General features: G+C 35.3%; 1 protein-coding gene across 1 annotated transcript in view; it reads left to right on the top strand.

Annotated features, from left to right (window-relative positions):
• The first annotated feature begins 381 nt into the window (after positions 1–381).
• The window catches only part of LOC102510992 (zinc finger protein 420), a 55,539-nt gene continuing 29,594 nt past the window's right edge, over positions 382–26,326 (top strand). The window contains 6 exon segments of the mRNA XM_032488049.1: positions 382–722; positions 1,272–1,326; positions 5,358–5,427; positions 8,940–9,066; positions 9,343–9,441; positions 12,935–14,615. Of these exon segments, the coding sequence (XP_032343940.1) occupies positions 5,419–5,427; positions 8,940–9,066; positions 9,343–9,441; positions 12,935–14,615 (1,916 nt within the window). The 5' untranslated portion in view covers positions 382–722; positions 1,272–1,326; positions 5,358–5,418.

The raw sequence follows: 26,326 nt of genomic DNA on the forward strand, positions 1-26,326 counted from the left end.
ACACCCCGAGGTCACAAAGGGAAGCAAAGGCACTCACATCAGCAGTAAAGGGTCACTAGGGTCTTTCCCTATGCCCTCTTCCCACACAGGCCTGCCGGCGGTTAGGGCCTGGGGATTCCTCTCCTTCAGCCTCCTCAGAGTTGGCTGTTTTCCCCTCCACTGGCCACGACCTCTGGGCTCTGCGACTCTGGCGGCGTTCACCGTGGCGGTGCCTAAACCGGGGCTGAGAGATCCAGCATCACCTAGGCTACACTACACGTCCCAGAAGTCCCCGCGACGGAAATCAGCTTCCGGCTAGACCGCGAGCGAGGGCGCCGCAGGGCACGGCCGGGACGGCGGCCCGGCGGAGTGATTCGCCGCAGTCGGCGGACTTGCCGCAGGTCGCGGCTGGTACCTCCGGGAGATTACAGTGCCGAGGAGGGCTCAAGGGGCTCAAATTGCCGTCTCTCTCCGGTCTTTTGGTCCTGGACTACAATTTCCAGAAGCCTGCGGGTGTAACGTCACTTCCCCTCGAGGTTGTTAGCCCTGCTATGCTGGAACGAGTTGAGCGGCACAGCGGCGGAGGGATCGCGGATTGTTGATTGTTAGGTGATTGTTAGGTGGCCTGCCAGTGGACTGCCGGTGGACTGCCGGGGAAGCTGAGGGTGAGGCGCTGTCTGAGCCCCGGCTCGGAGACCGGCCGTGTCTGGCGCCTCAGCCTTAGCACGCGCGCATGTGTGTGTGTAAGTGATGTCCCTGTGAGGCGGCACGATTTTGTGTGTGACCACTTGGGAGAGTGATCATTGTGAGAACGGTTGTGTGAAGCTGCGCGAACGGCCAGGTGAAGAAACTTGTCAGCAAGTCGCAGACGTGATCTCAGAATGGGAATTTTAGGGTTGAAAATGGCCTCAAGTTAGGGGGTTTGAAATGAGAGGCAGAAAACCCCCCGAGGTAATGAGATTCCAATTTCTCCCCTCAGGAACCCACCTGGGGTTGTTCTCGTGGGAGGAGAGCATCATTGCGCCAGTCGGCGGAGTGTCTAATAACCGGGGTGGGGTCGAGGGGGAGGAGGGTAGATGTTTGTTTATAACGGATATATCTGGGTTCAAAGAAAGGCTTGAAGTCTCGATTCTTTAACTCTTTTTATTTTGAAACACATGTTATTTTTTTTATTTATTTTTAAATGGAGGTACTGAATTGAACCTAGGACTTTGCACATGCTAAGCATAAACTCTACCCCTGAGCTATGTCCTCCCCTCAAGAGTCTAACTCTACCAACTTCTTTTACGCAGGTGACCAGAGAACAGGGGAAGAGTAGCTGTTGGACAACTGAGAGCTTTATCCAGGGTGAGTTGTTATTCCCTTTTTTTGTCTCTGAAGTACTTTCTGTTTTTTCAGGATTTATCTTTCTGCATCTTGAAAATCCATAGCTAGGGTCCTTTAGTGATCTGGTTCTTGGACCTTCATATTCCGCAGAATAATGAGGGGCTAGAGGAATGGACTCAAAGGAGCTGTTCCACTCCATTTCTCTCCTCTTAACCTGAGGTACACATATGCATCTGCCAGGTATTTTAATTCCACCTGTATACCTACTCTTTTTCTAAGGTTTTTGAAGTAATAGCATAAATCCCACTGAGTGAAATTTGAAGCCTTGATTTTATTTTAATATTTTCTTCTCAATTTTATTTTTAAAATGATGATACTCTAAGTATTTAAAAGGTTCAAAAGACTATTTGGCGAATTCTCCCTCCCAGCCCTGCCCCTAGTCATGTAGTTTTCCAACTTCAGAGGCAACCTGTGTGAATAGTTTCTTGAGTACTTCCAGGGGAATTCTGTACATGTATTAGTACATGAAGGGCTTATTCTTTTTTTATAGGTGAACTGTATTCCATACTTTTATAATTTTAAAAACTGACCCTTACTAATTAACTTTCAGATGACTATCAGTCTCTTCCTATTATAAACAGTGGTGGGATAAATATCCCTGTATAGATGCTCATTTCATGAGTTTATCAGTAGGATGAATACTACTTTCTGGGCCAACTTAAGTGTGGACTTTAAATTTTAATAGTTCTTGCTATATTGCCCCTCAGAGAGGCTGTATTATCACTTTTCTAATCAGTATTTTCAGATTTTGTGTTTCATTCAAGGTACTCTGCTAGCTGTTGGAAAGCTTTAGAAAATTACTAATATGTTATTGTAGAGGTTTTCAGACTATGGGGTTGTTACCTTAGTTTTATGTATGTGGTAAAATCAATTCACTGAGCCATGCCCAGCATTTTCTTTAACTTTTTTTAATGAAAAATTCAAACATACACAACAATAGAGAAAATAGTAATGAACCTCTATGTACCACCCTTTGCTCAGCTTCATAATGGTTGACTCATAGCCAGTTTTGTTTAATCTAGACTTCTGTCCACCCCAGCATTATTTTAATATAAATGCCAGAAGTTATATCATTTCATCCATAAATATTTCAATGTGTATGTAAATGATGAGTCTTTAAAAAAGCTTAATACCATTATTCTCCCTCAAAATAAATGGTACTTCTTTATTAGATTTCCAGTAGTGTTTAGACTTTCTCTCAGGGAAAATAACTTTTCTTAATTTTAAGATTTCTTTGAATCTGGGTCCAAGTAAGACCCATGTGTTGTGATTGGTTCATAATTCTCTTAATGAAGTCTTTTTAAAAATTGATAGTTTCTAATTTTCATTCTTTCTGTCTCTCTTTCCTTGCAATATATTTGTTGAAGAAACTGGGTGATTAGTTCTGTATAATTTCCCACAGTCTGTTATCATTAACATATTTTTCTATATTTCCTGTAGATTAAGAGGCAGGTTCAGGTTCTGGTTCTGATTCCTCCCTTTCTTCCTTTTTTTTCTTTTCCTGGCAAAATGACTTCATTCATGGTAATGAATACTTCCATCAAGAGACACATAATGCCTGCTTATCTCTTTGGGGGATGTTGTTATTTCATTAGGGATTGCTAAATATTCTTAACTTTTTAATTCTATGTTAATTCCTTAACTGGAATGCTTCTATAAAGTTAAAATTCCCTTTATCAACTGATTGCTTATCCTGAGGTACAGATTGTTCATGGAGGCAGGACAGATTCTTCCTCTTACCAGTTTTCAGAATGAGGAAAATAATGAATAGTGAAATAATGGTTTGTGAATTCTTCTCAGAGGAGGTTGTCATCAATATAATGTCATACCTGTGCTCCTGGAAAAAGATGGATGCAGTTAAGATCTTGCCTGTGAAGATTATGTAAAATGGCAAGGCTACTGAGGTTTCATGGGTTAGTATATTGTGTTCGATCTTGATAAGAGAAGTGTTTAGAATGGAGGTTTAGCAAACTTCCTGTGAAGAGGAATTGAGAGTTTTTAGCCATGACATCAATATTGGGTCAAGATAGCACTTGTGAAATATTTTATCACAAGCTCATACTTCATGTCACACACAAAAATTTATTCAAAATACACCATCAACTTAAATGTAAGAGTACAAGTAACCAAAGGGGGGAAAATACGTAAATTGGACTTCCTCAAAATTAAAAATGTTTGAGGTTCAAAGGACACCACCAAGAAAGTAAAAATACAGCTGATAAAATGGGACCCAAAATTTGAAGATCACATGTTCAAGAAGGGAATTGTATTTTAGAATATTTGAGGAATTATTACAACTCAACAATAAAAAGACAAATAACCAGATTTTTTAAATGAGCAAAGACTTGGAATACATATTTATCAAAAAGATATGCAGATGGCCAGTACGCACATAAAGATGTTCAGCATCATTGGGGAAATGGAGATCAAAATCAAAATGACACACCACTTCAAACCCACTAGGATGAATTTAATCCAGAAGATGACAAGGATGTGGAAAAAGTGGAACTTTGATATATCTATGGTGAAATTGTAAGATGATGCAGCTGCTTTGAAAAACAGTTTGGCAGTTCCTCAAAATGGTAAACATAGAGTTAACATACGACCCAGCCATTCCATTCCCAGGTATATATATCTAAGAGAAATGAAACATACCTCCACACAAAACCATGTACGTAAATGTTCTTAGTAGCATTATTCATAGTAACAATATGTGGAAACAATGCAAATGTCCATGAACTGATGAATGGGAAAAAGGTGGTATATCCATACAATGAAACATTATTTAGCAATGTAAAGGAGTAAGTACTGACCCATGCTGCAACATATGTGAGCCTTGAAACGTTATGCGGTATGAGAGAAGCCCATCACAAAAAACCACATACTGTATAATTCCATTTATATGAAGTGACTAGAAGCATATTTGTAGATACAGAAAGTAAATAGCAGTTGCTGGGATCTGGGTGAACAAGATTGTAAAGTGATTGCTAATGGTTGTGGGGTTTTGGTTTTTGAGTAATGAGAATATTCTAAAATCAGGTGACGGTAATGTTTGTACATCTCCGTGAATATAATAAAAGCCACTCAGTTGTACTGTTAAAAGGATAAATTTATGGAATGTGAGTTATATGTCAATGAAGCTGTTATGAAAAGAAACAGATAAAAGGAAGATTTTATAGCTGGTAGGGGCAGAGAGTGGTTAAATTCACAGACCTGTTTGCTGGTCAAGTAAGTGTTTATGTGTATAAAGAATCTAGCACATAGTATGTGCTCTATGGAATTATTTGTTGTACAGACACTCTCAAGTCATCCTTAGCCTTACATTTAGAGGCAGAATGATGTTACACAGGATAACAAGGGCATATTGCCTCCAGAGTTCCTGAATTCACCTGAGGCTGTGATTTGATGAAACAGGCTGTTTTCTGTTAAAGGTTGCTTTGGATTTATTCCTTGGTTACTTGATGAGTCTAGTGTGACTTCATGTGGCCTGGATGAAGCCTACACTATGGACTCTAAATGCCTTTTGCTCCTGGAATGTGAGAATGAGCCAGGGAGGCACCCTGAGGTATTTAGTGTGTTGGGCCTGGGGAAAAAAGGCAGATCTTAGTTGTAGGAAGTGTTTGTTCCAGGATTTGGCTTACAAGAGCACTTCCAAGGGCCCCATCAATGTCCTTGAAGCTGGTACGACTTGAATATGTTTTGGATCAGGGTCCCCTCATCTGTAAAAGCTGAACCACTCAGGACAGGTCGGAGAAACCCTAACATCATAGGAATTGGGTACTGCTTTAGCATAAATTAATTCTGTATCTGTTTTTGGAGATTGGAGAAGGGATGTAATTGTCTAGATTTCTTCAAATCTCAGTATATATATTGTGCCATGGAAGGGACCACGTGCCATGAAAAGAGAAGGAAATATTTATCTTACCTTAAGTCATTTAGAACCAGGCCTGCTCTCATGGTTTCCTTTTTCTTTCCTGACTTTATGTTATCAGGACTCTGCATTTCTACACAAGAAGAAGCCAGAGGAGGACTAATAAATTGCCATTCTAAACCATGCCCCATGTGAGTTGATATTTCTTCTTTCCTTCATCAAATAGCCATTGTTTTCTAGGATATGAATGTTCAATATTCTTTTCTCCAGACTTTCTGCCTCTTTAAGCCTCATCCATGTGGGCTTTCCTGCTCACTCTCATTCTAGTGAATTTTAGTGAATGAGGATGAGCCGCAAACCTTCCTCAACTGTCCCTCTCTTCTCTAACCATATTTAAGAATCCATTCTGCACATCAGGAAATGTATTGAGGAAAGAGTAGAACCTCTCCTGTCAGAATGTAGTTTGATGAGATGGGACTGCATATGCAAAATTTGATCTTTTTCATTGACCTCTGTTTTCTAATTGATGAAGTTAGAAACTTTATCTCAGAATGTGATGAGATCTTTGGTTTGTGAGGCTTTTAAGATTGGAAATGTGCCAACTAAAATCTGGAACAAGACAAGGCTGCCCACTATCACCATACCTATTCAACGCAGTCTTGGAAGTCCTAGCCATAGCAATCAGGCAAGAGAGAGAAATAAAAGGGATCCAAATCAGAAAAGAAGAGGGAAAAGTGTCACTATATGCAGATAACATGATACTATATATAGAAAATCCTAAAAGGTCCACACAAAAACTACTAGAAATAATCAAAGAATTCAGCAAGGTAGCAGGTTACAAGATTAACTTTCAAAAATCAGTTGCATTTCTTTACACTAACGATGAATCAACAGAAAAAGAAAGTAAAGAAATAATCCCCTTTAAAATAGCACCCAAAGTAATAAAATACCTAGGAGTAAATCTAACCAAGGAGGTGAAAGACTTATACATGGAAAACTATAAAACACTGATTAAGGAAATTAAAGAAGACTTTAAAAAATGGAAAGATATCCCATGCTCCTGGATTGGAAGAATCAATATTGTTAAAGTGGCCATACTGCCCAAGGCAATCTAAAGATTTAATGCAATCCCTATCAAATTACCCAGGGACGTATTTCACAGAACTAGAACAAATCATAATAAAATTTATATGGAACCATAAAAGACCTAGAATTGCCAAAGCATTACTGAAGAAAAAGAAAGAGGCTGGAGGAATAACTCTCCCAGACTTCAGACAATACTGTAGAGCTACAGTACTCAAAACAGCGTGGTATTGGTACAAAAACAGACATGGACCAATGGAACAGAATAGAGAGCCCAGAAATGAACCCACAAACTAAACTTAGACAAAGGAAGCAAGAATACATAATGGAATAAAGATAGTCTCTTCAGCAAATGGTGTTGGGAAAACTGGACAGCAGCATGTAAATCAACGAAGCTAGAACACTCCCTTACACCATACACTAAAATAAACTCAAAATGGATCAAAGACTTGAACATAAGACAAGATACAATAAACCTCCCAGGAGAAAAGATGGGCAAAACATTATCTGACATACATCTCAAAACTGTTCTCCTAGGGCAGTCTACCCAAGCAATAGAAATAAAAGCAAGAATAAACCAGTGGGACCTAATGAAACTTACAAGCTTCTGCACGGCAATGGAAACCATAAGTAAAACAAAACGACAACCTATGGAATGGGAGAACATTTTTGCAAGTGAAACCAACAAAGGCTTGATCTCCAGAATATATAAGCAGCTCCTATGACTTAATAAGAAAAAAAAAAAGACAATCTCATCCAAAAATGGGCAGAAGACCTAAACAAGCAATTCTCCAAGGAAGAAATTCAAATGATCAATAGGCACATGAAAAAATGCTCAGTATCACTAATTATCAGAGAAATGCAGATCAAAACTACAATGAGGTATCACCTCACACCAGTCAGAATGGCCGTCATTCAAATGTCCACAAATGACAAATGCTGGAGAGGCTGTGGAGAAAAGGGAACCCTCCTATACTGCTGGTGGGAAGGCAGTTTGGTGCAGCCACAGTGGAAAACAGTATGGAGATTCCTTAAAAGACTAGGAATAGACTTACCATATGACCCAGTCATCCTGCTTCTGGGCATATATCCAGAAGGAACCCTACTTTAAAAAGACACCTGCACCCCAGTGTTCACAGCAGCACTATTTACAATAGCCAAGACATGGAAACAGCCTAAATGTCCATCAACAGACGACTGGATAAAGAAGAGGTGGTATATTTATACAATGGAATACTATTCAGCCATAAAAACTGACAACATAACGCCATTTGCAGCAACATGTATGTCCCTGGAGAATGCCATTCTAAGTGAAGTAAGCGAGAAAGAGAAAGAAAAATACCATATGAGATCGCTCATATGTGGAATCTTAAAAAAAAAACACAAATGCAAAACAGAAACAGACTCATAGACATAGAATACAAACTTGTGGTTGCCAAGGGGTAGGGGGTGGCAAGCGATAGACTGGGAGTTCAAAATTTATAGATACTGACAGGCATATGTAGAATAGTTAAACAAGATTATACGGTATAGCACAGGGAAATAGATACAAGATCTTGTGGTAGCTCACAGCGAAAAAAAAATGTGACAATGAATATATGTGTGTTCATGTATTACTGAAAAATTGCACTCTACACTGGAATTTGACACAACATTGTAAAATGACTATAACTCAATAAAAAATGTTTAAAAAACAGATGGGAAATGTGATCAAAGGCAGGATTGAGAACAGAGAGCTCATGTCATAGAATACCTCAGAGGTAAATACCAGTGACAAAGTCCATTTTGAGCAGTACGTTATGTGTACTACTCAGGGGCCACATCTGTGTTAGTGTAGCTCATTCACTGGCTTTCTGTTGCTCGGAAGAAGCAAAAAATGTACAGTGAGCAATTATGAATGGTAACATGATCAAGAGGATTAGATGGTTGAGAATTTTAGAAACAGCGATGAAGGACGTAAGAGAAGGAGTATAAACTAAATACCATAAAATAAGAAAATGATTACAATCAAAATGGAATATTTTGTAGCTTATAAAAATGATGTCTGTGAAAGGATTTGTCAGGACAAGGAAGAATATTATTGCTAACTTATTCTGAGACTTGAGTTGGAAATAAATCCTTAAATTATATGTAACTCTTTTTTTCTAAGATAAACATTTTAAAAGACATTTGGAATGTGCCCATCAGGTTTGTTTTTTTTTTTCTCTTGTCTCCCTCCTTTCCTCTTTCCATCCTCCCCTACTTCCCTCTCTTCTTTTCTTTTTGTTGTTTTCAATTCTTCAAAGGGGAAAAGGGAGGAAGGAACTTGCAATTTATTTGAGGATTTGCATGTGTTATGTGCTTGCTCACAGTATTTCATTTAATCAGAGAACTCCACTTACCTGGCTTTTGTTTATTTCCATAGCTGTTCCCAAGAGGCTGTGTTAGAGTAGTAGGAATGTTTAGGAACTATTTAGGTGCTCTGCATTTATCTCACTTCCTTTCCATTACCTACCCACATTGCAAGCTTCCAGCTTCAACATATTTCCTCAGTGTTTTGGCACCTTCATATACTTTTGTCCTTATTTCTTCTAAAAAACATTTATTTATTTTACCATTAATACTGGGTTTGTCATTTCAGAGGTTGGTGTTATTCAAGGATGTGGCCATAGACTTCTCTCGGGAAGAGTGGGAGTGCCTAGACTTGGAACAGAAAGATTTGTACAGAGACGTGATGTTGGAGAACTACAACAACTTGGTCACACTGGGTAAGTCTATCTTCTCCCAGTAACTCAACTTCAGTCTTTGTGAAATTTGGAAAAGTTTTCAAGTGCCTAGATGAATTTCAGACCTCTAGTCCCAAGTACATTTTTTGTGCCTTACAGACTTTAAAATGGACAGCTCCATTGGGCACCTTTATGTTCTCTATTCTTCAGATATCCATCCTCTGAATCTTTCTGTAACTGACTGACTCGATGGACAATGGACTCAATTTTAATTATGAACAAGCAGAGCATAACCATATCTATTTCCATTCTTATAAGCAGGAATTTCCATTTCTAAGCCAGATGTGCTTTCCTTACTGGAGCAAGGGAAAGAACCTTGGAAGGTTGTGCAGGATGAGACAAGAGGTCAGAGTCCTGGTAAGTAATACATGATCAGGCAAAGGGAGGCCGTTGTGGGTAAGAGTCAAATTGCTTAGAAAGTTGGTCACATCTTTGAGTTATTAACTTGGAAGTTCTCAAAGACCCAACTAAGGCCTTTTACTCCAAAGCCTGTGGAGTAAAAGCCTGAGCCCTGGAAGGCAAAACTATTTTAGCTCAGTCACCAAAGGAAACCCTTTCTTTGCTCCATTTACCACTTCCCTGATTTTCTTTCATTTTCACCTATATTTTCAAAAAGAGACTAGCTCTCCTTCTTTTCTGATGATAACCACTTTACCATTTTATATTTTTATCCATTGGAATCTGTATAAAAGTCTTTATCCAACAAATATTTTAAAAATACACTCTGTGTTCTAAGTATTGAAAATATAGCAGTGAACAAGAAAAATTCCCCATCCCCATGAATCTTTCATAACAGGAAAGAGAGTAACAAATAAAAATATATAAAGATTGGTGAGTGTTAATAAAACAAAACAAGAAGCATAGAGAATCATGAAATAATGGGGCAAGTGTTCTTATAGAGAGGGTGGTTAAAGATGGCTCTCTAATGTGCTCACATTTGAGAGGAGACATGAATAAAGTGCTGGAGTAAGCCATACAAAGTCTAGCAGAAGAGCAGTTTAAGGCAGAGGGACTAGCAATTCCAAAGGAACTGAGGTAGGAATAAATTTGATGCTTTTGAGGATCAGCAGATAAATAAGTGTGGCTAGGGTCAGTGAGGGAGAACAGAAATAGAAGGAAGTAATATATCAGTATAAATTCATCAGTTCTAACAAATGTACTGTACCAGTGCAAGATATTAAGAATTAACAATAAAGGAAGCTGAGGTAGGGATGAGGAAAGAGGGCATGTAGAACTCCATGGACTTGGTTCAGTTTTTCTGTAAACCTAAAACTACTCTAAGAAGTAAAGTCTCAATTAAAAAACAAAAGATAAACTGTAGCAAGAGTTGATACCAATACTTCCAATTCAGATTCTGAACTACAGGCTTTTCATTTAACCCCTTTTAAGATCTCACAGCCACATCCATTTTCTCCCATGCCAGGAATCTCAGTTATCATGGACACTAAGAATGATGCATTTGGAATATCACATAATTTCTTATTTTATCCTGTGTGTACACAGAAACCTCTAAGATCACATTATCACTAACAATATGATTACTCAAAACAGTATGAGATCATTGTTTTGTCAGTTTTTCATTCCCCCTGTAGGGTATATCTCACAGTCAAATTATGCTTGAAAGTGGTTTGACGTAATTTCCTTATATGTTTATGCCACCAGTTGTAAATACTGGTTCTTTTTTAAAATTAATTTTAAGCTATGCTTTCTTGTAATTTAGTTTTGTTTTATAATTATATATTTATATACCAGCAAAGTCAAATCTACAAAACAGATTCAAAGAAATGTGATTTCTATCCCTGGCTCTTCCATATGTTCCTTCCCCACCCTGTAACTATGAGATTTATTCCTTCCCCTTTTTTAAATAAAAGCAAATGTGTATTATATATTTATACTTTCTCTACCTCTTCTCCTTCCTAAGATAAAAAGAGCATAACTATACATATTTTTGTTGACATTTCTTTTATAGTTAACAATGTATTTTAAATAACACTCTATATTAATATAAAGAGATACTCCTTTTTAACTGCTACATAGTACTCCATGATGTGGATATGCCATGAATTAACCTCAACCAGCCACCTATCAATGGCCAGTTGAGTTATTTTTAATCTTTTTCTGTAACAAATTATACTTCAATGAAAACTTTGTGCATCAGAATTTTTGAAATTTTGCTAGTGCAATTTTGGGCTAGGTTTCACATAAGTGGAGTTGTAATATGCGTATGTATAAAAGTGTGCTAGATATCACCACATTCCCTTTCACAGCATTTGTATCATTCATATTCTTACTAGCAGTGTATAAGAGTACCAACTTACTTACAGCTTTACTACCAGAATTTGCTGTTACATTTGGCAATTTGGTATTCTAAGAGGTGGGAAATAACATCTCAGTATAGTTTTCTTATAAAAAAAAAAACTATTGAAATATAATTCACGTATCATATAATTCATTCATTTATAGTAGACAGTTTGATGGCTTTTAATATATTCATGGTCTTATAAACCCATCACTACAGTCAATTTTAGAACACTGTCATCACCCCGACAAGAAACCCACCATCAAGTAATAATCATTTCCCATGTTCCTCTAACCCCCAGCCCTACACAGCTACTAATCTTTCTGTCTCTATGTATTGCTCATTCTGGACATTTCATATAAATAGAATTATACAGTATATGGTCTTTTGTGATTGGTTTCATTCTAGCGTGTTTTCAAAGTTTATTCATGCTGGAGCATATATTAGTATATCTTTTATTTTTATTGCCAAATAATATCCCATTATGTGGATATACCACATTTTATTTATCTAGTTAATGAACATTTGAGTTGTTTCCACTTTTTGTTTAATATAAATAATGCTGTTATGAACATTGTATACAAGTTTATAAATGGACATATGTTTTCAATTCTTTTAGGTATGTATCTAATGAGTGAGATTTCTGGGTTATGTGGTAACTCTGTTGGACTCTTGGGTATACTCTCTTGGGTCTACAACTTGGAGTGAAATTGCTAGGTAATATGGCAACTCTATGTTAACTTTTTGAGAAACTGCAAAACTGTTTTTTGAAGCAGCTGTTCCATTTTACATTCCCATCAGCAATGTATGAGGGTTCGAATTTCTCCTTATCCTCACCTCTGTGTAGTTTTAATTTGCATTTGTCTTATGAGCAAAGTTGAGTTTATTTTCATATGGTTAAAAGCCATTTACACTACTTTTCTATCAACTATCCATTTCTTTAGTCCATTTTTACAGTGTTGTTAGTCTTTTTTTTCTAGACCGTTTTTAGAAACTATTTACAAATTAGGGATATTGCACTTTTGTGATATAAGTTGCAAATTTTTTCTCCTAGTTTGTCATTTTACTTTGCTTAATGTGTTTTTGACATGCTAACTTTTCTTTACTGTAATGTGGTCATTTTTATCAGTTATGATGAGAAAAGTTTTCCCCATTCCTAGGTATAGAAGTCACCTGTTTTTTTATTCTAGTTATTTGTATGTTTTCATTTCTGTACATAAGGACATCTGATCCATTTGGAATTTATCCTGCTGTATGGTCTAAGGAATTAATGCAATTTTATCTTTTTTCTGTATATTTATCCTTATGTTTATCACTTTAATTTATTAAAAAGAGTCCATCTTTTCCCTGTTGATTTTAGCTACTACCTTTATTGTATGCTAAATTTGCACTTAAAATTGTCTACTTTTGGATTTTTTTTTTCTGTTCCATTGGTTCCATTGACATCTTATGACAGTGTTACTCAGTTTGAGTCCACCATTTCTACTTTAGAAGTTTCATTTTTCCAGGAATATGAAAATAACATTTGTTTACTTTCTTGTTTTCTTATAGACTGGGAGTCCAGGTGTGAAACCAAGAAGCTATCTTCAAAAAGAGAAATTTATGAACTAGAAGCATCTCAGTGGGAGATAATAGAACAATTTACAGGCCATAAGTGTGACTGCAGAAGTTTTCAGGATGATAGGGAATGCAGAGACCAGTTTGAAAGCCAATCAGGAAATAAAGAGGGACTTTTTGGGCAACTAGCAATCTATGAAGAAATGCCTAATTTTAGTCAGACCACATCCCTTACATTACAACAGAGAATTCATTCTACTGGGAAATGGTATGAATGTAAAGCATGCAGAAAATATTTTGTCCAAGGCTTTCAACAGGCTGAACATCAGAAGACTCATTCTGGTGAAAAATTCTTTGAGTGTAAAGAATGTGGAAAGGCCTTTGTTCAGGGCTCACAGCTCACTTACCATCCGAGAATTCATGTTGCTAAGAAATCCTATGAATGTAAGGAATGTGGAAAAGCCTTTATTTGTGCTTCGCAACTTACTTATCATCAGAGAATTCATACCGGAGAGAAACCTTATGAATGTAGAGAATGTGGGAAGGCCTTCATTCGTAGCTCTCATCTTACTCAGCATCAAAGAATTCATACTGGTGAAAGACCCTATGAATGTGAGGAGTGTGGGAAGGCCTTTTTTCGTGGCTCACAACTAACTTACCATCAGAGAGTTCATACTGCAGAGAAACCCTATCAATGTAAGGAATGTGGAAAGGCCTTTATTCGTGGCTCTCAACTTACTGAACATCAGAGAATTCATACTGGTGAGAAACCCTATCAGTGTAAGAAATGTGGGAAGGCGTTTAGTTATGGTTCACAGCTTACTCTACATCATAGACTTCATACTGGTGAAAAACCCTATAAATGTAAAGTTTGTGACATGTCCTTTATTCGTGGCTCACAACTTACTGAACATCAGAGGATCCATATAGGTAAGAAACCACATGAATGTAAGCAATGTGGAAAGGACTTTAACTATGGTTCACAGCTTATTCGACATCAGAGGATCCATACTGGTGAGAAACCCTATGAATGTCAGGAATGTAGGAAATCATTTATTCGTGGCTCACAACTTACTGAACATCAAAAAATTCACACTGGTGAAAAACCCTTTGAATGTAAGGAATGTGGGAAAGCCTTTATTCGTGGCTCACATCTTACTCAGCATCAGAGAATTCATACTGGTGAAAAACCCTATGAATGTAAAGAGTGTGGGAAGGCATTTATATATGGTTCACAACTGTCTCAACATCAAAGAATTCATACAGGTGAGAATCCCTATGAATGTAAGAAGTGTGGGATGATCTTTATTTGTGCCTCACAACTTAATCTACATCATATTTTTCACACTGGTAGGAAACCATATGAATGTAAGGAATGTGGTAAAACTTTTATTCGTGGCTCACAGCTAACTTATCATCAGAGAGTTCATACTGGTGAGAAGCCTTATGAGTGTAATGAATGTGGGAAGGCCTTTATTCGTGGTTCACATCTTACTCAGCATCAGAGAATTCATACTGGTGAGAAACCATACAAATGTAATGAATGTGAGAAGGCCTTTAATCGTGGATCACAACTTACTCAACATCAGAGAATTCATTCTGGTGAGAAGCCTTATAAATGTAATGAATGTGGTAAGGACTTTAGACGTCATTCACACCTTACTCAACATCAGAAGCTTCATAATGGAGAAAAACTGAATGAAAAAATTAATTTATAGATCCTTTACCTATTTACCCTTGAATTCAGCTTTGGAATATTAGAAAATTCAGATTATGAATGTGGGGATCCTTTTTAACTTTCACTGATGAGTAACTCACCTTCAGAGAATTCACAGTAAAGAAAGGCTAGGTTAATATAAATGCCAAATTGCTTTCCATCATATTTCTTGTTTTAATTGAAGTATAGTTGATTTACAATGTGTTAATTTCTGGTGTACAGCATAGTGGTTCATATATATATATGTGTGTGTATATATATATACACATACATACACACACACACACATACATACATATACCTTTTCATATTCTCCATCATACTTCAATCCTTGTTAGACATTAGTGAATTCATATGAGAGCTCAACCCTAAAATGTAGGGTTCTCTTGTTTAGCATTGTTCTCTTGTTCAGCATCATCTGAGCTCTACTGTTTACTACATGGATGTTCCTTTGGGAAGTTTACTTAACCCCTGTTTTAGTTTCATAAAACAATGTCATGTTTCATAGTGATCTGCAATTTAAAGAAGTAAATACATATAAAGCCTTAAAGCCTTGTGTACTACATAGTTTATGCTTAATAAAAGTTATTATTGTAAACATTAATTTTATTTAGCATCTTAATTGTTCACAATTCAAATAAGAAGGAAACTTTACAAATACAGTACCTAAGGTAAATCTTTCATCACTTCTACTAAGCATCAGATAAATCATTTTGGAACAAAATATTTTAATATAATTCATGTGAGGTTATACCTTGTTCTGAATCAAAATTCTTACTGAAAGGAAACCCTAAGGAAAAAAATAAGTGGTTCGCCATTACAAATAAAGCTGCTTGTGGACATTTTTGTGTAAGTGTTTAGTGAACATAAGTTTCAATTTCTTTGGTACAAATGTTTGAGACAGTAGTTTCTGGATTATATAGTAAATGAGTGTTTCTCTTATAAGAAATGGATAAATCATTTTCCAAAGTGGCTTTTCCATTTTACATTCCCACCAGGAACGTGAGTGACCCAGTTTCTCGGCATCTCTATCAGCGTTTGGTTTTGTCACCACTTTTTATCATAGCCATTCTGATAGATGTATAGTCAAATCTCTGTGGTTTTAATTTCCATTTCCCTAGGGGGTACTGATGAACACTTTATTGTGTGCTTATTTGCTGTCTCTATATCCGATGTGGTGAAATGACTGTGCCTTTTACTCCTTCATTTTTTAGTTGTGTTTTTTTTTTTTAACTGTTGGATTTTGAGAGACTGCTTTCTTTATTCTAGATGATCCTATTCCTTTGTTGGATATGGGGTTTGCACAGTTTTTTTCCCCAGTGCATAGCTTAGCTTTTCATCCTTTTAGCAGAGCCTTTTGAAGAGCAAAAGTTTATAATTTTGATAAAGTCTAGCTTATTAATATTTCTTTTTATGGATCTTGCTTTTGGTATCAAATCTAAGGACTCCTTGTTTACCTCCAGATTCCAAAGATCCTCTCCTGTGTTTTTGCCTAAAGTTTTCATGGTTGTATGTTTTACATTTAAGTCTGATCCATTTTGAGTTAATTTTTGCATACGTTATTATAAGCTTTAGCTTCATGTTACTGTTTGTTTTGGTTTATGGGTCCAGTTGCTCCAGTACCATTTGTTGAAAAGGCTTTCTTCCTCCACTGAATTGCTTTTGTGCCTTTATCAAAAATCCACCGGACATATTTGTGTATGTCTCTTTCTGGATTTTCTGTTCTCTTCCATTGACCTATGTGTCTATCCCTCCACCAGTACTACCCTGTCTTGCTTACTGTTTTAATAGAATTTTAATTTGGGGATAATTGACATCTTTACTATCTAAGTCTTCCAATCCATGAACTTGATTATACATCCATTTTTAGGTCTTTATGGTGAGTTTAACTGTGTTCCACAAAATGTTTAAGTCCTAACTCTCAATACCTGTGAAGGTGGCCTTATTTGGAAACAGAGACTTTGCAAATGTAATCAAGTTGAGGTCATATTGGATTAGAGCAGGCACTACTCTAATGACTGGTATCCTTATAAGAAGAGGAAAATATGGACACAGACACACAGGGAAGACCATGTGGTCTTTGCAGAGTCAGAGGCAAGGTTGAAGTGATGCATCTGCAAGCCAAGGAACACCAAGGGTTACCAGCAGCCACTAGAAACTGGGTTGGGCAAGAAAGGATCATCCCCTAGAGCCTTTAGAGAAAGCATGTGGCTGCCAATACCTTGATTTTAGACTTCTAACCCCCAGGACTTGAGAAAATAAGAGTTTAGTTGTTTTAAACCAAGTTTGGGATAGTTTGTTATGGCAGCACTAGGAAACTAATGCAGTCTTCTTTGATTTCTTTTATTAGGATTTGTAATTTTTGGCATACAGATCTGATACATGATTTCTAAGTGTATAACTTAATTTTCTTTGGAAAAGTTGTAAATGGTATTTTGTTTTTGTTTTTACATAATCAGTAGTATACACAAATTATATATGTACATATACATATATATAAACCAGTATATAAATTATATAATTAATGAGTTCTACAACAAAGTCATAGATTATAATATCAGTATAATTTGTATACTGATTCTGAATAACTTGTGTGTTGATCTTGTAATCTATGACCTGTTGCAAAACTTACTAATTAGTTCTGGAAGATTTTTTTTTTAGTAAATTCCTTGGGATTTCATACCTAGACGATCATGTCAGCTGTAAACAAGGACAGTATTGTTTCTTCTTTTCTAGTCTCTGTGTCTTTTCTTTTGCTTGCTTTATTATGATGACTGTATCTTCTAGTGCTTGTTGAGTAACAGTGGTGAGAGCATCCTTGCCTTGTTTCTAATCTTAGGAGGGAAACATTCAATCTTTCACTATTAAGTATGATGTCAGCTAAAAGTTTTGTGTAGATGCTTGTTTTTAAATTGAAGGAGTTCTCTATTCCTAACTTCCTGAAAGATTTTTTTTAAAAAATCATGAATAGATGTTGGATTTTATCAAATACTTTTTCTGCAGCAATTGAAATTTTTCAGGCAGTTGATCATAGGATTTTTCTTCTTCAACCTGTTGATATGGTGGTTTACATTGATTTTTTTTTCTATGTCAAACCTGTCTTGTATACTTGTAGTAAATCTCACTTACTTAGATTGTATAATTTCCTTGTTAGATTTGATTTGCTAACATTTTGAGGATTTTTATGTCTAAAATTATGAGAGATGTTCTTTTTTTTCCCAGTCTGTCTCATTTTGGGATCAGTGTAATACTGGCCTCATAAAATGAGTTGGACAGCGTTCCTTCTGTTTTTTGGAAGAAGTTTTATAAAATTTGTGTTCATTCTTCTAGTGTTTGTGAAATGTTGCCAGTGTAGCCATTTGGGCCTGAGGATTTCTTTTTGGGGAGCTTTACAATATAAATTCAGTTTTTTAAAATATTTATTTGCTATTTGGGATATCTATTTTGTCTTATGTGAGATTTGGTACTTTGTGTTTTTTGAGAAATTTAGACCAGTTAGTAGTAAACTTGAAATTTTTCAACTCCTGCCCTAATAAAATTTTTGAAGTTCGTTCTTTGAGGATAGTAGCATAGCCCTAACATCAAAATCAAACAGGAGCAGATAATAGATAATAGCTTTAAATGATAATAGATATAAATAAGAAAAATGTAAATAATATCTAACAGACAAAAGGATACAAAGGAATACCACTTAACCAGAATATCTACGACTTAATCTTTTCTAGATTAATTACAATTTCAGAGCTTAGAAATAGTATTTCCAAGAGATAATTATGACCAAAAAAAGACTCGATGCAGCCTCAAGTCATTTTCATTCTCTTAGTGTGTGGTTTTGGAATATGATGTTTTTTCAGACATTTTTGAGAGTGACCCAAATGAAGAAATACATTTTACATCACTCCAATTTGTACACAATTTAAATTAAAATTTCATGCAATACTATTACTTGGAGAGGTTTATTGAAAACACTTTGGCTGAATGCTTAATAGCCATGTCTAAAAATTAATATTTGGCTTAAGACAAATGTACCAAAAAAAAAAAAACCAACTTCTGGTATACAAAAATAAGTCTGAAAAATACTTTTTCTTTTATGAAAAATGTTAAATAATTTCAGAGATTTTTTTCCATCATGAAATTTTAACCTTTTTTTTCTCAAGGTGGGAACAATTTTTCTCTCTCTTTTTTTTTTTTGAGATATAATTGACAAACTTTTTAGTTTCAGGTGTACAACATGATATTCAATATTTATGTATATTTTTAAATGATCACCACAATAAGTCTATTTAACATCTCTCACCATACATAGTTACAGTATATTTTTCCTTTTGATAAAAACTTTTAAAGATATACTTGGCAATTTTCAAATATGCAAATACAGTATTATTAACTATAGTTGCCATGCTGTGTACTACATCCCCATGACTTACTACTTTATAATTTATATATATATAATTTATAATAAGAGTTTTGTACATTTTGACACCCTTCACCCATTTCACCCACCCCTGCTTCTACCTCTAGCAACCTCCCATCTAATCTTTGTTACCTATATTCTTTGTTATCTATGATTTTGGTGAGTTTTTTTTGTTTGTTTATTTGTTTTAGATTCCACGTATAACTGAGAGCATATGGTACTTGTCCCTGACTTATTTCACTTAGTATTGTGAAGAATTGTATTTGATTTTTAGTTTTTCAAACTATCAGTGCTAGTATCCCAACAGTTCTATAAAAATTGGAATTATTCAGTCTGTTAAATTGTCTTTTTGTTATTTGAATTATAAATTCATTGGCTCCAAAATGATAGGAAGTTTTTAAAGTTATCTAGCCAAGACACACTCCCTTAATATTTTTATTAACTATTATCAGTCTTATTATTTAACAGATTTTAAATTATCAACGTATATAATTTAAATACACTGTGATTTGCCAATGAGTTCAAAGTTTAGTTATTGCAGCACCAAAAATTAGAGACTCATAATTCATACATGTTTTGCAAGATTGCTTTGCTGTCACTACCACCCTCCATTGAGAAAAAGCCCATTTTCTCAGGTTTTGTAATTCATTATATCATGAATAAACCTATCACTACTGGGTGGATTGCATAATTGCCACATATGCAAAATGTTTTTACAATAATGTAAGAATGATTTACCATGTGCTACCTTAAAACTGCTTGCTTTTAATTGCTTGATGTGGGGAAATATCTGTGTGTTAATAATTGAATTTCAGCAATAATATAGTAACCTGAAATTTCCCATAGTATATTTCATGTAATGCTAGAAATCAGATGGTATTGGAAAAAAAAAGATTCTGTGGCCAAATAAGCCTGTAAATCACTGCATATTTCACATCAATTCTTGGATCAATAAGTTCATTTTATTTCATCAGGGCTGTAATAAATATTGCAGTAAAGCTTTTTTTTTTTTTTACTTTAACCTATCATGTGTCAAACTATTTGACCAAGGATCCCTTCTTATAATGCCTTAATATCTTTTGCATGTGAACTATTTTTGTAAATGCTGCTATAGCTCAAAGAGATAATCCCAGAGGTGGAAATTCTAAACATTATAGCTGGTGGCCAACTAAGTTTAGGGGAGAACAAGGTGCTGTCTCTGTACATCAATCACATTTTTTTCTATGTTGAGGACCTTTGTTGTCCTAAAGAAAGAAAATCTTTTAATCATCTTCCTTCACAGTCCTTCTCATGTCATCTTAGTTCAACATGAGATTTTTTTTTTAAGCCAAATTCCTGGAATTTTAAGGGCATGATAACACAATAGACAGCTTTATCACTGGAATATTTAGTCCAGAAATTAAGTTTTCAAAATTGGAGATTCTCCTCTAAGGTAAAATGTACAAGAAACAGAAGAATAAAGATGGTCAAATGGGCCATTATTTCATTACTTTGTTCTCTACTTCTAACAGTTTATTTTCATAAGAAATGTTGGAAATTAAACTTATTTTTATTACACATTTTTGCATATTTGAATTGCCCTTCTGAAATCACATAATGCATCCCCTCTCCACAAGAAATTATAGTAACTACACAAAAAGGGAAAAAAATCTGACATTCTAAACTAACATGTTAAAAGCTAGTCAATACCTTTCCATAGGTTTCTTTATGCTTAAATATACACTTTTGTAGGTGGTTGTTTATGGGTATTTATATATTTAAACAAGATCAGCGTATGGACATCAGTCTGCCACTTTTCCTGTGTAATACATCACGGACATCTTTCTAGGTGCATATAGATCAAACTTACTCATTTTCATACTGGTAGCTGCAGATACTACATGTGTAGAATTGTACACATTCAAATTGTGCCTCTATTGGAGAACATTCATGGTATTTCCAGTTCTTTGCTATTTCAAACAATTGTCATTAAACATCTTTATACACAAATACTTGCATGTGTGTGTGTGTGTTTATTTCCGTAAGATAGATTCTTTTACATCAGATTTGTAAATCAAAGAGTATGTATTCTTATTGTAATAGCTAATTACTGATTATTTTCCAGATATAGTACATTGTCTTGTTAGCAGTGTGTTGAGTTGCACATTTCTCCACAGTCTAAATAACACTTGGTGCTCTTTGTCAGCCTTTCTGATGAAAAATTATGTCATTGCTTTAATTTGAAGTCTTTTAAATATTAGGTAGATTGTTTTCATTTGCTTACTGGGCCATCTAAATTTTCTGTAAATTACCTATTGATAAATTTTGCCCTGTTTCTTTTATATTATTTTTCTCTTTCACTAATCTGTGGAAGTTTTTGCGTGTTTATGGTTACAGTCTCTTATCATATGGGTTACAAAAATAATTTCTCACCATCTTTTTTGTATTTTTAATACAGCCTTTGTTATAGATCTCATTTTTATAGATCAGATATGCCTAGATAGAATGTTTCTTTCACTCTAAGATTATTCATATTTTCCTAAATATTCTAATATTTCTGTATTTTGAAGTTTTTATTAGCTAAAAACTTTATTAGCTATTTTATTGGCTATTTCCTCCCAGTTTTTTATTCTGAAGTTTTCTAAAACCACAGAAAAGTTAAAAAAAAAAAAACAGTAAAATGAACACCCATCACATCCTAGACTTACAAGTGGTTAACATCCTGCCACATTTTTTCCTTTATTAACACTATATTTTGCTCATAAATACATTAACATGCATCATCTAAAAACAAGCAGATTGTCTTAACATCAAGACTATGCATGTTAGAAAATTAAAAATAAGTACATAATTTCCAGAATTATCTCAAAACTGGTTTATAAAATGTTTTTCCAATCTGATCTGATCAAGGTTTTCATCTTTTCATCTTTTTTGAGAATAGTCACTGCCACCTTTTTTTCTTTTTTGACACTACCATTTTAGAATCTTAGGTTTAGTAGAATATCTCATTTTCAGGATTTTTCTGTTTCCTCATTATTAAATGTAGGATAAACAGTTTTGGCAAGAAAACCACATGGCGATGTGTATTGGTTATTTCAGCAGGAGATGCGCTGTACATAATAGGAAGCATTAAATGTGTCATTATGTAAATAAATACAATAACTTGTCCTAGTGTTGGTGTTGCTGTTTGATTGCTAAGGTGGTGACTACCAGAGTCTTTCTATTATAAATATAATAATTTTCAACGTTTTAATAAGTAATTTGTGGGATGGGTAAGCTTTTTTTTGAACAGTTCAAAAAATATAACAAAACAATCATGTACCATGTAAAATTAATACATTAAAATGATATGATGTTTGCTTCGTATTTTTATAGTAAAGATGTAAAACGTTAATGTCAAGGACCCACTGTTTCTCAAACTTTTAACCCCCCTATCCCTTAGGCAACCACTGTCACAGATTTAGTGTGTATAATTCCAGCTCATATACAGGCATCTTACCTGTAAAAGTGTTGCATGGCTAATTTTTTTTCAGAATTTTAATATTTGTCTTTTTATTAAGAAAAGAAGTTTCTCTCTTTTTTTCTTCTCTCTCCACACCTATTTATTTTATAAGGTTTTTTTATTCTTATTTTTCATTGAAGTGTAGTCAATTTACATTGTTAGTTTCAGGTGTACAGCAATGTGATTCAGTTATACATATATATATATATATATATTATTATTTATTTATTTATTTATTCATTTATTTATATATATTTCAGTTCTTTTCCATTACAGTTCATTATAAGAAATTAAATATAGTTCCCTGTGCTATAGAGTAGGTCCTTGTTGTTTATCTGTTTTATATATAGTAATGTGTATCTGTTAATCCCAAACTCCTAATCTATCCCTTTCTCCTCTTTCTCCCTGGTAAATATGGCTAATTTTTAAATAGCAGGAGCCTGTATTTCAATACTTAGCACTATCTAGCTTGTCTCCAAACTCCAGTTTCCTCAGTGCAAGTAGAACACTATTAAATATCCATAAAATACTGGGGGAGGGTATAGCTCAGGGATAGTATGTATGCTTAGCACACATGAGGCCCTGGGTACCCAGTACCTCTATCCCTATTACCTCCATCTAAATAAATAAACCTAATTACCTCCCCCAAAAAAGTTTAAAAAAAAAGTATAATTCACTGAGAGCTTCTGATTAACATAAAGCACTTAAAATTATATAATTTTTGGGTGGAGCCAAGATGGTGGTGTAGAGAGACTCACAGCTCGCTCTCTCCCACAAGTACACCAAGAATTACATCTGCAAATGCACTGAATCGCACAGAACACCTACTGAACTCTGGCACAGTGTCTCTCATTTCGAAATAGAGGAGTATTCTCACAAAATCTGATAAACAAGTTTATACTGTATAGCACAGGGAACTATATTCGATATTTTGTAGTAGCTTACAGTGAAAATATGAAAACGAATATATGTATATTCACGTATGACTGAAGCATTGTGCTGTGCACCAGAAACTGACACACTGTAAACTGACTATACTTCAATTTTTTAAAAAGTCACCAAAAAAATTGTATAATTATTTAACAAAAGAAACTCAGAGAAAATTGTTTTCCTTTTCTAATGCTCGGGGACATCTGTAATTAAACTAGACGTAGAAATACGTTTTTAAAAAATACTCTCTAAAACAAGATTGGTCATGCCCCCAGGCATCTAACAGAAGTGAACTGGTATCCATAAACGGCCAAATTCTCAGAGAAATTATAGTGATAACGCACAACATGTTTCAACAATGTCTAAGTGGGAGGTTCAAGGGGGGGAAGTTAACTGGGATGTGAGCATAGTACCCGCCACATCTCACCCATACTTGGTTCAGTTTAAAGTTGTTACAAAGTGCAGGAATCAAGATTCATTATTGAGGGGTTTTTATTCAGATGGTGAATTTTGGTTTAAGAAATTTTGTAAATTCTTAAATGGATATTTTGATAATTTAAGTTCAAATAATGAGAGGTGTGTGTACCAATAAACATGCTATTTTGCATAATTTTAAATTTTATATAATGTTATCTTTCCATAAATTTTTATTCATTTTTTGAGACATTCACAGGCTGAAATATACAGATAAGCTTCATTTATTTTTATGTGTGCACTAGCATTTCATTATATGAATATATCACAGTTTGTCTATTTTCCCTTCTGTTAAAGTTTTTAGTTTATAGCAGAATTTGTTAGGGCTAGTTTAAGTAGAAAGGGATTTATTAAAGGATCGTGGGTAGTTTTTAGAATCTCAGGGGTGGGAGTGGGGGCAAATGACCAAGGACAGTGAAACCAAAAGAAATGTTGAACACTCCTTTAGATTGGTGGAAAAATCTCTGCCACTGTTACTGCCTCTGCCACTCAGTCCCTGTGATTCTAAAAATTGGGTACTAGTACTAGAGTCATCACCAGGGCTGCAGTCAATGAGAACCAGACTTTTGCCACCACGTAGATAGAAGATCTAATCTTAAATGTGACTCACAGTGCACACTTGGTCTCTAAATTTCCAGCAGTGAAATCTGCTTGGTCAAAATGAGATCATGTATGGAAGTGTTGCTATGGAGATTCTGGAGGGTATAATAGGTTTCCTTTATGGAATGTCATACTATGTGCCAAAGAATATTCCTTAGGACATTTCTACTTAACCCTTTATATATAAAGTCAGAAAAAGTTATTTTCCCCATTTTAGATGAGGAAAGTGAGGCACAAGGAGGTAAAATAACACGGCTAAGTTTCCACAGCTACATAGGCATAACCATGGTTCAAACCGAAGTACTTATTAAAAGGACTGTAGGATGTAAAATGATGTAGGGCAGGAGTCTCTCTATTTTCTTAATGCAGCACAACACTGCTGGTGACACTGTGCATGTGAGGTGGTGTCCTGCTGGATCTGAGATAATAGTTTTTACTGCTCATCTTGGCTCAAGTCTATACACTTAACCACTTTTATGTACTGCCTCTTTACTGTATGTGGGTGATCATTAGGTTGAATCTTTGGCAACTATTTTTATGCTCTGGTTTCACTTTGATTTATTCATTGAGTTATGGAGGTTGGTTCTTCCATGCAGTGAAAATCTAGGAAGCCACTTTTGGTCACTCTTAGGTAATCCAGTATAAAGATACTTTAAACTCTGAGGCTTCTCTTTAATGATATGTCATCTGTTGCAGGTGAGACATACCCTCAGGGAAGAAGAGTGATAGAAATAATTTCTGTGTTTACCATGGTAGCACTTTTACTCATCATTCAGCTTGCTGTCTAGTTTCTGACCTCTACAACATTGGAGCTCAAATAAGAAAAAGGAAAGGGTAGAGGTAATTTTTTACTTGATTGCTACTGTTGTGATTCAACATTGTTATCCTCTGCACTTGGCCACCTAATGGAACGCTCTTATGGGTTCTTTGGAGAACATCCAGCAGTTGTGAACCTGCAGTTACTTTGACTCAGACAAACGTGTTTCCATTTCAGCAGGTCATTTACACCTTCCTCCACCCTTAGGGATTTAGCAATACTTGTAGATTCTCTATGCTGAAGTTTGTTCACTTCTCCCAGTGGCCTTCCTCAACTAGACTTCGGACCACATTTGGTCCTTGGGAAAAACTCATGCGTTCTTTTTATGGATACTTGAGGATGGTTAGGGGATGAAAAAGCAGCACTAGTCAGCCCTTCTCTTAGGATTTAGATCTCTCCAGGCAGTCAGTCAGCACTCCACTTTCCCCCCACGTTGTGATCTTAGTGTACCCCTCACAGTAAGCACGAGATGGATGAGCATCCTCTTCTACCCTGGAAGAAATACAATTCCGAGCTCACAAAGAGCTTTCCCCATATTCCTTCCTCATCTCCACAATCTGATGCTCTCAATGTACTGAATACTGTATATGGGGTTTTTTAAACCAGCTTTTTAATCCTACAATGTTCTCAATTTTACAGCTTTTTAGATCTGGTATCTTTTTGCCATAGTCCTTAAGAGTTAGGCTCTCATTCAAAATTTTTCTTTAGAATCCTGTTTTGCATGTTTTCCTTCAACCTCTGACACAGGAAGAAAAAATGAGAAGGAATTTGGGAGTGGTTGTTAAGTGAGCTTGTGTTTATTATCTACCACATTCTTGAGAAATATTTATTTCCAATGTTTCTCTACTAAAAATAACTGCAGTCAGTATCCTTATTGATGTCTTGTAGCTTAAATGTGGAAAATTATTCTTTCACAGCTGAGAAATAGAGTAAATAAATGGAGTAATAAATAA

This window comes from Camelus ferus, chromosome 9 (assembly GCF_009834535.1).
Source record: "Camelus ferus isolate YT-003-E chromosome 9, BCGSAC_Cfer_1.0, whole genome shotgun sequence".
Classification (NCBI taxonomy): domain Eukaryota; kingdom Metazoa; phylum Chordata; class Mammalia; order Artiodactyla; family Camelidae; genus Camelus; species Camelus ferus.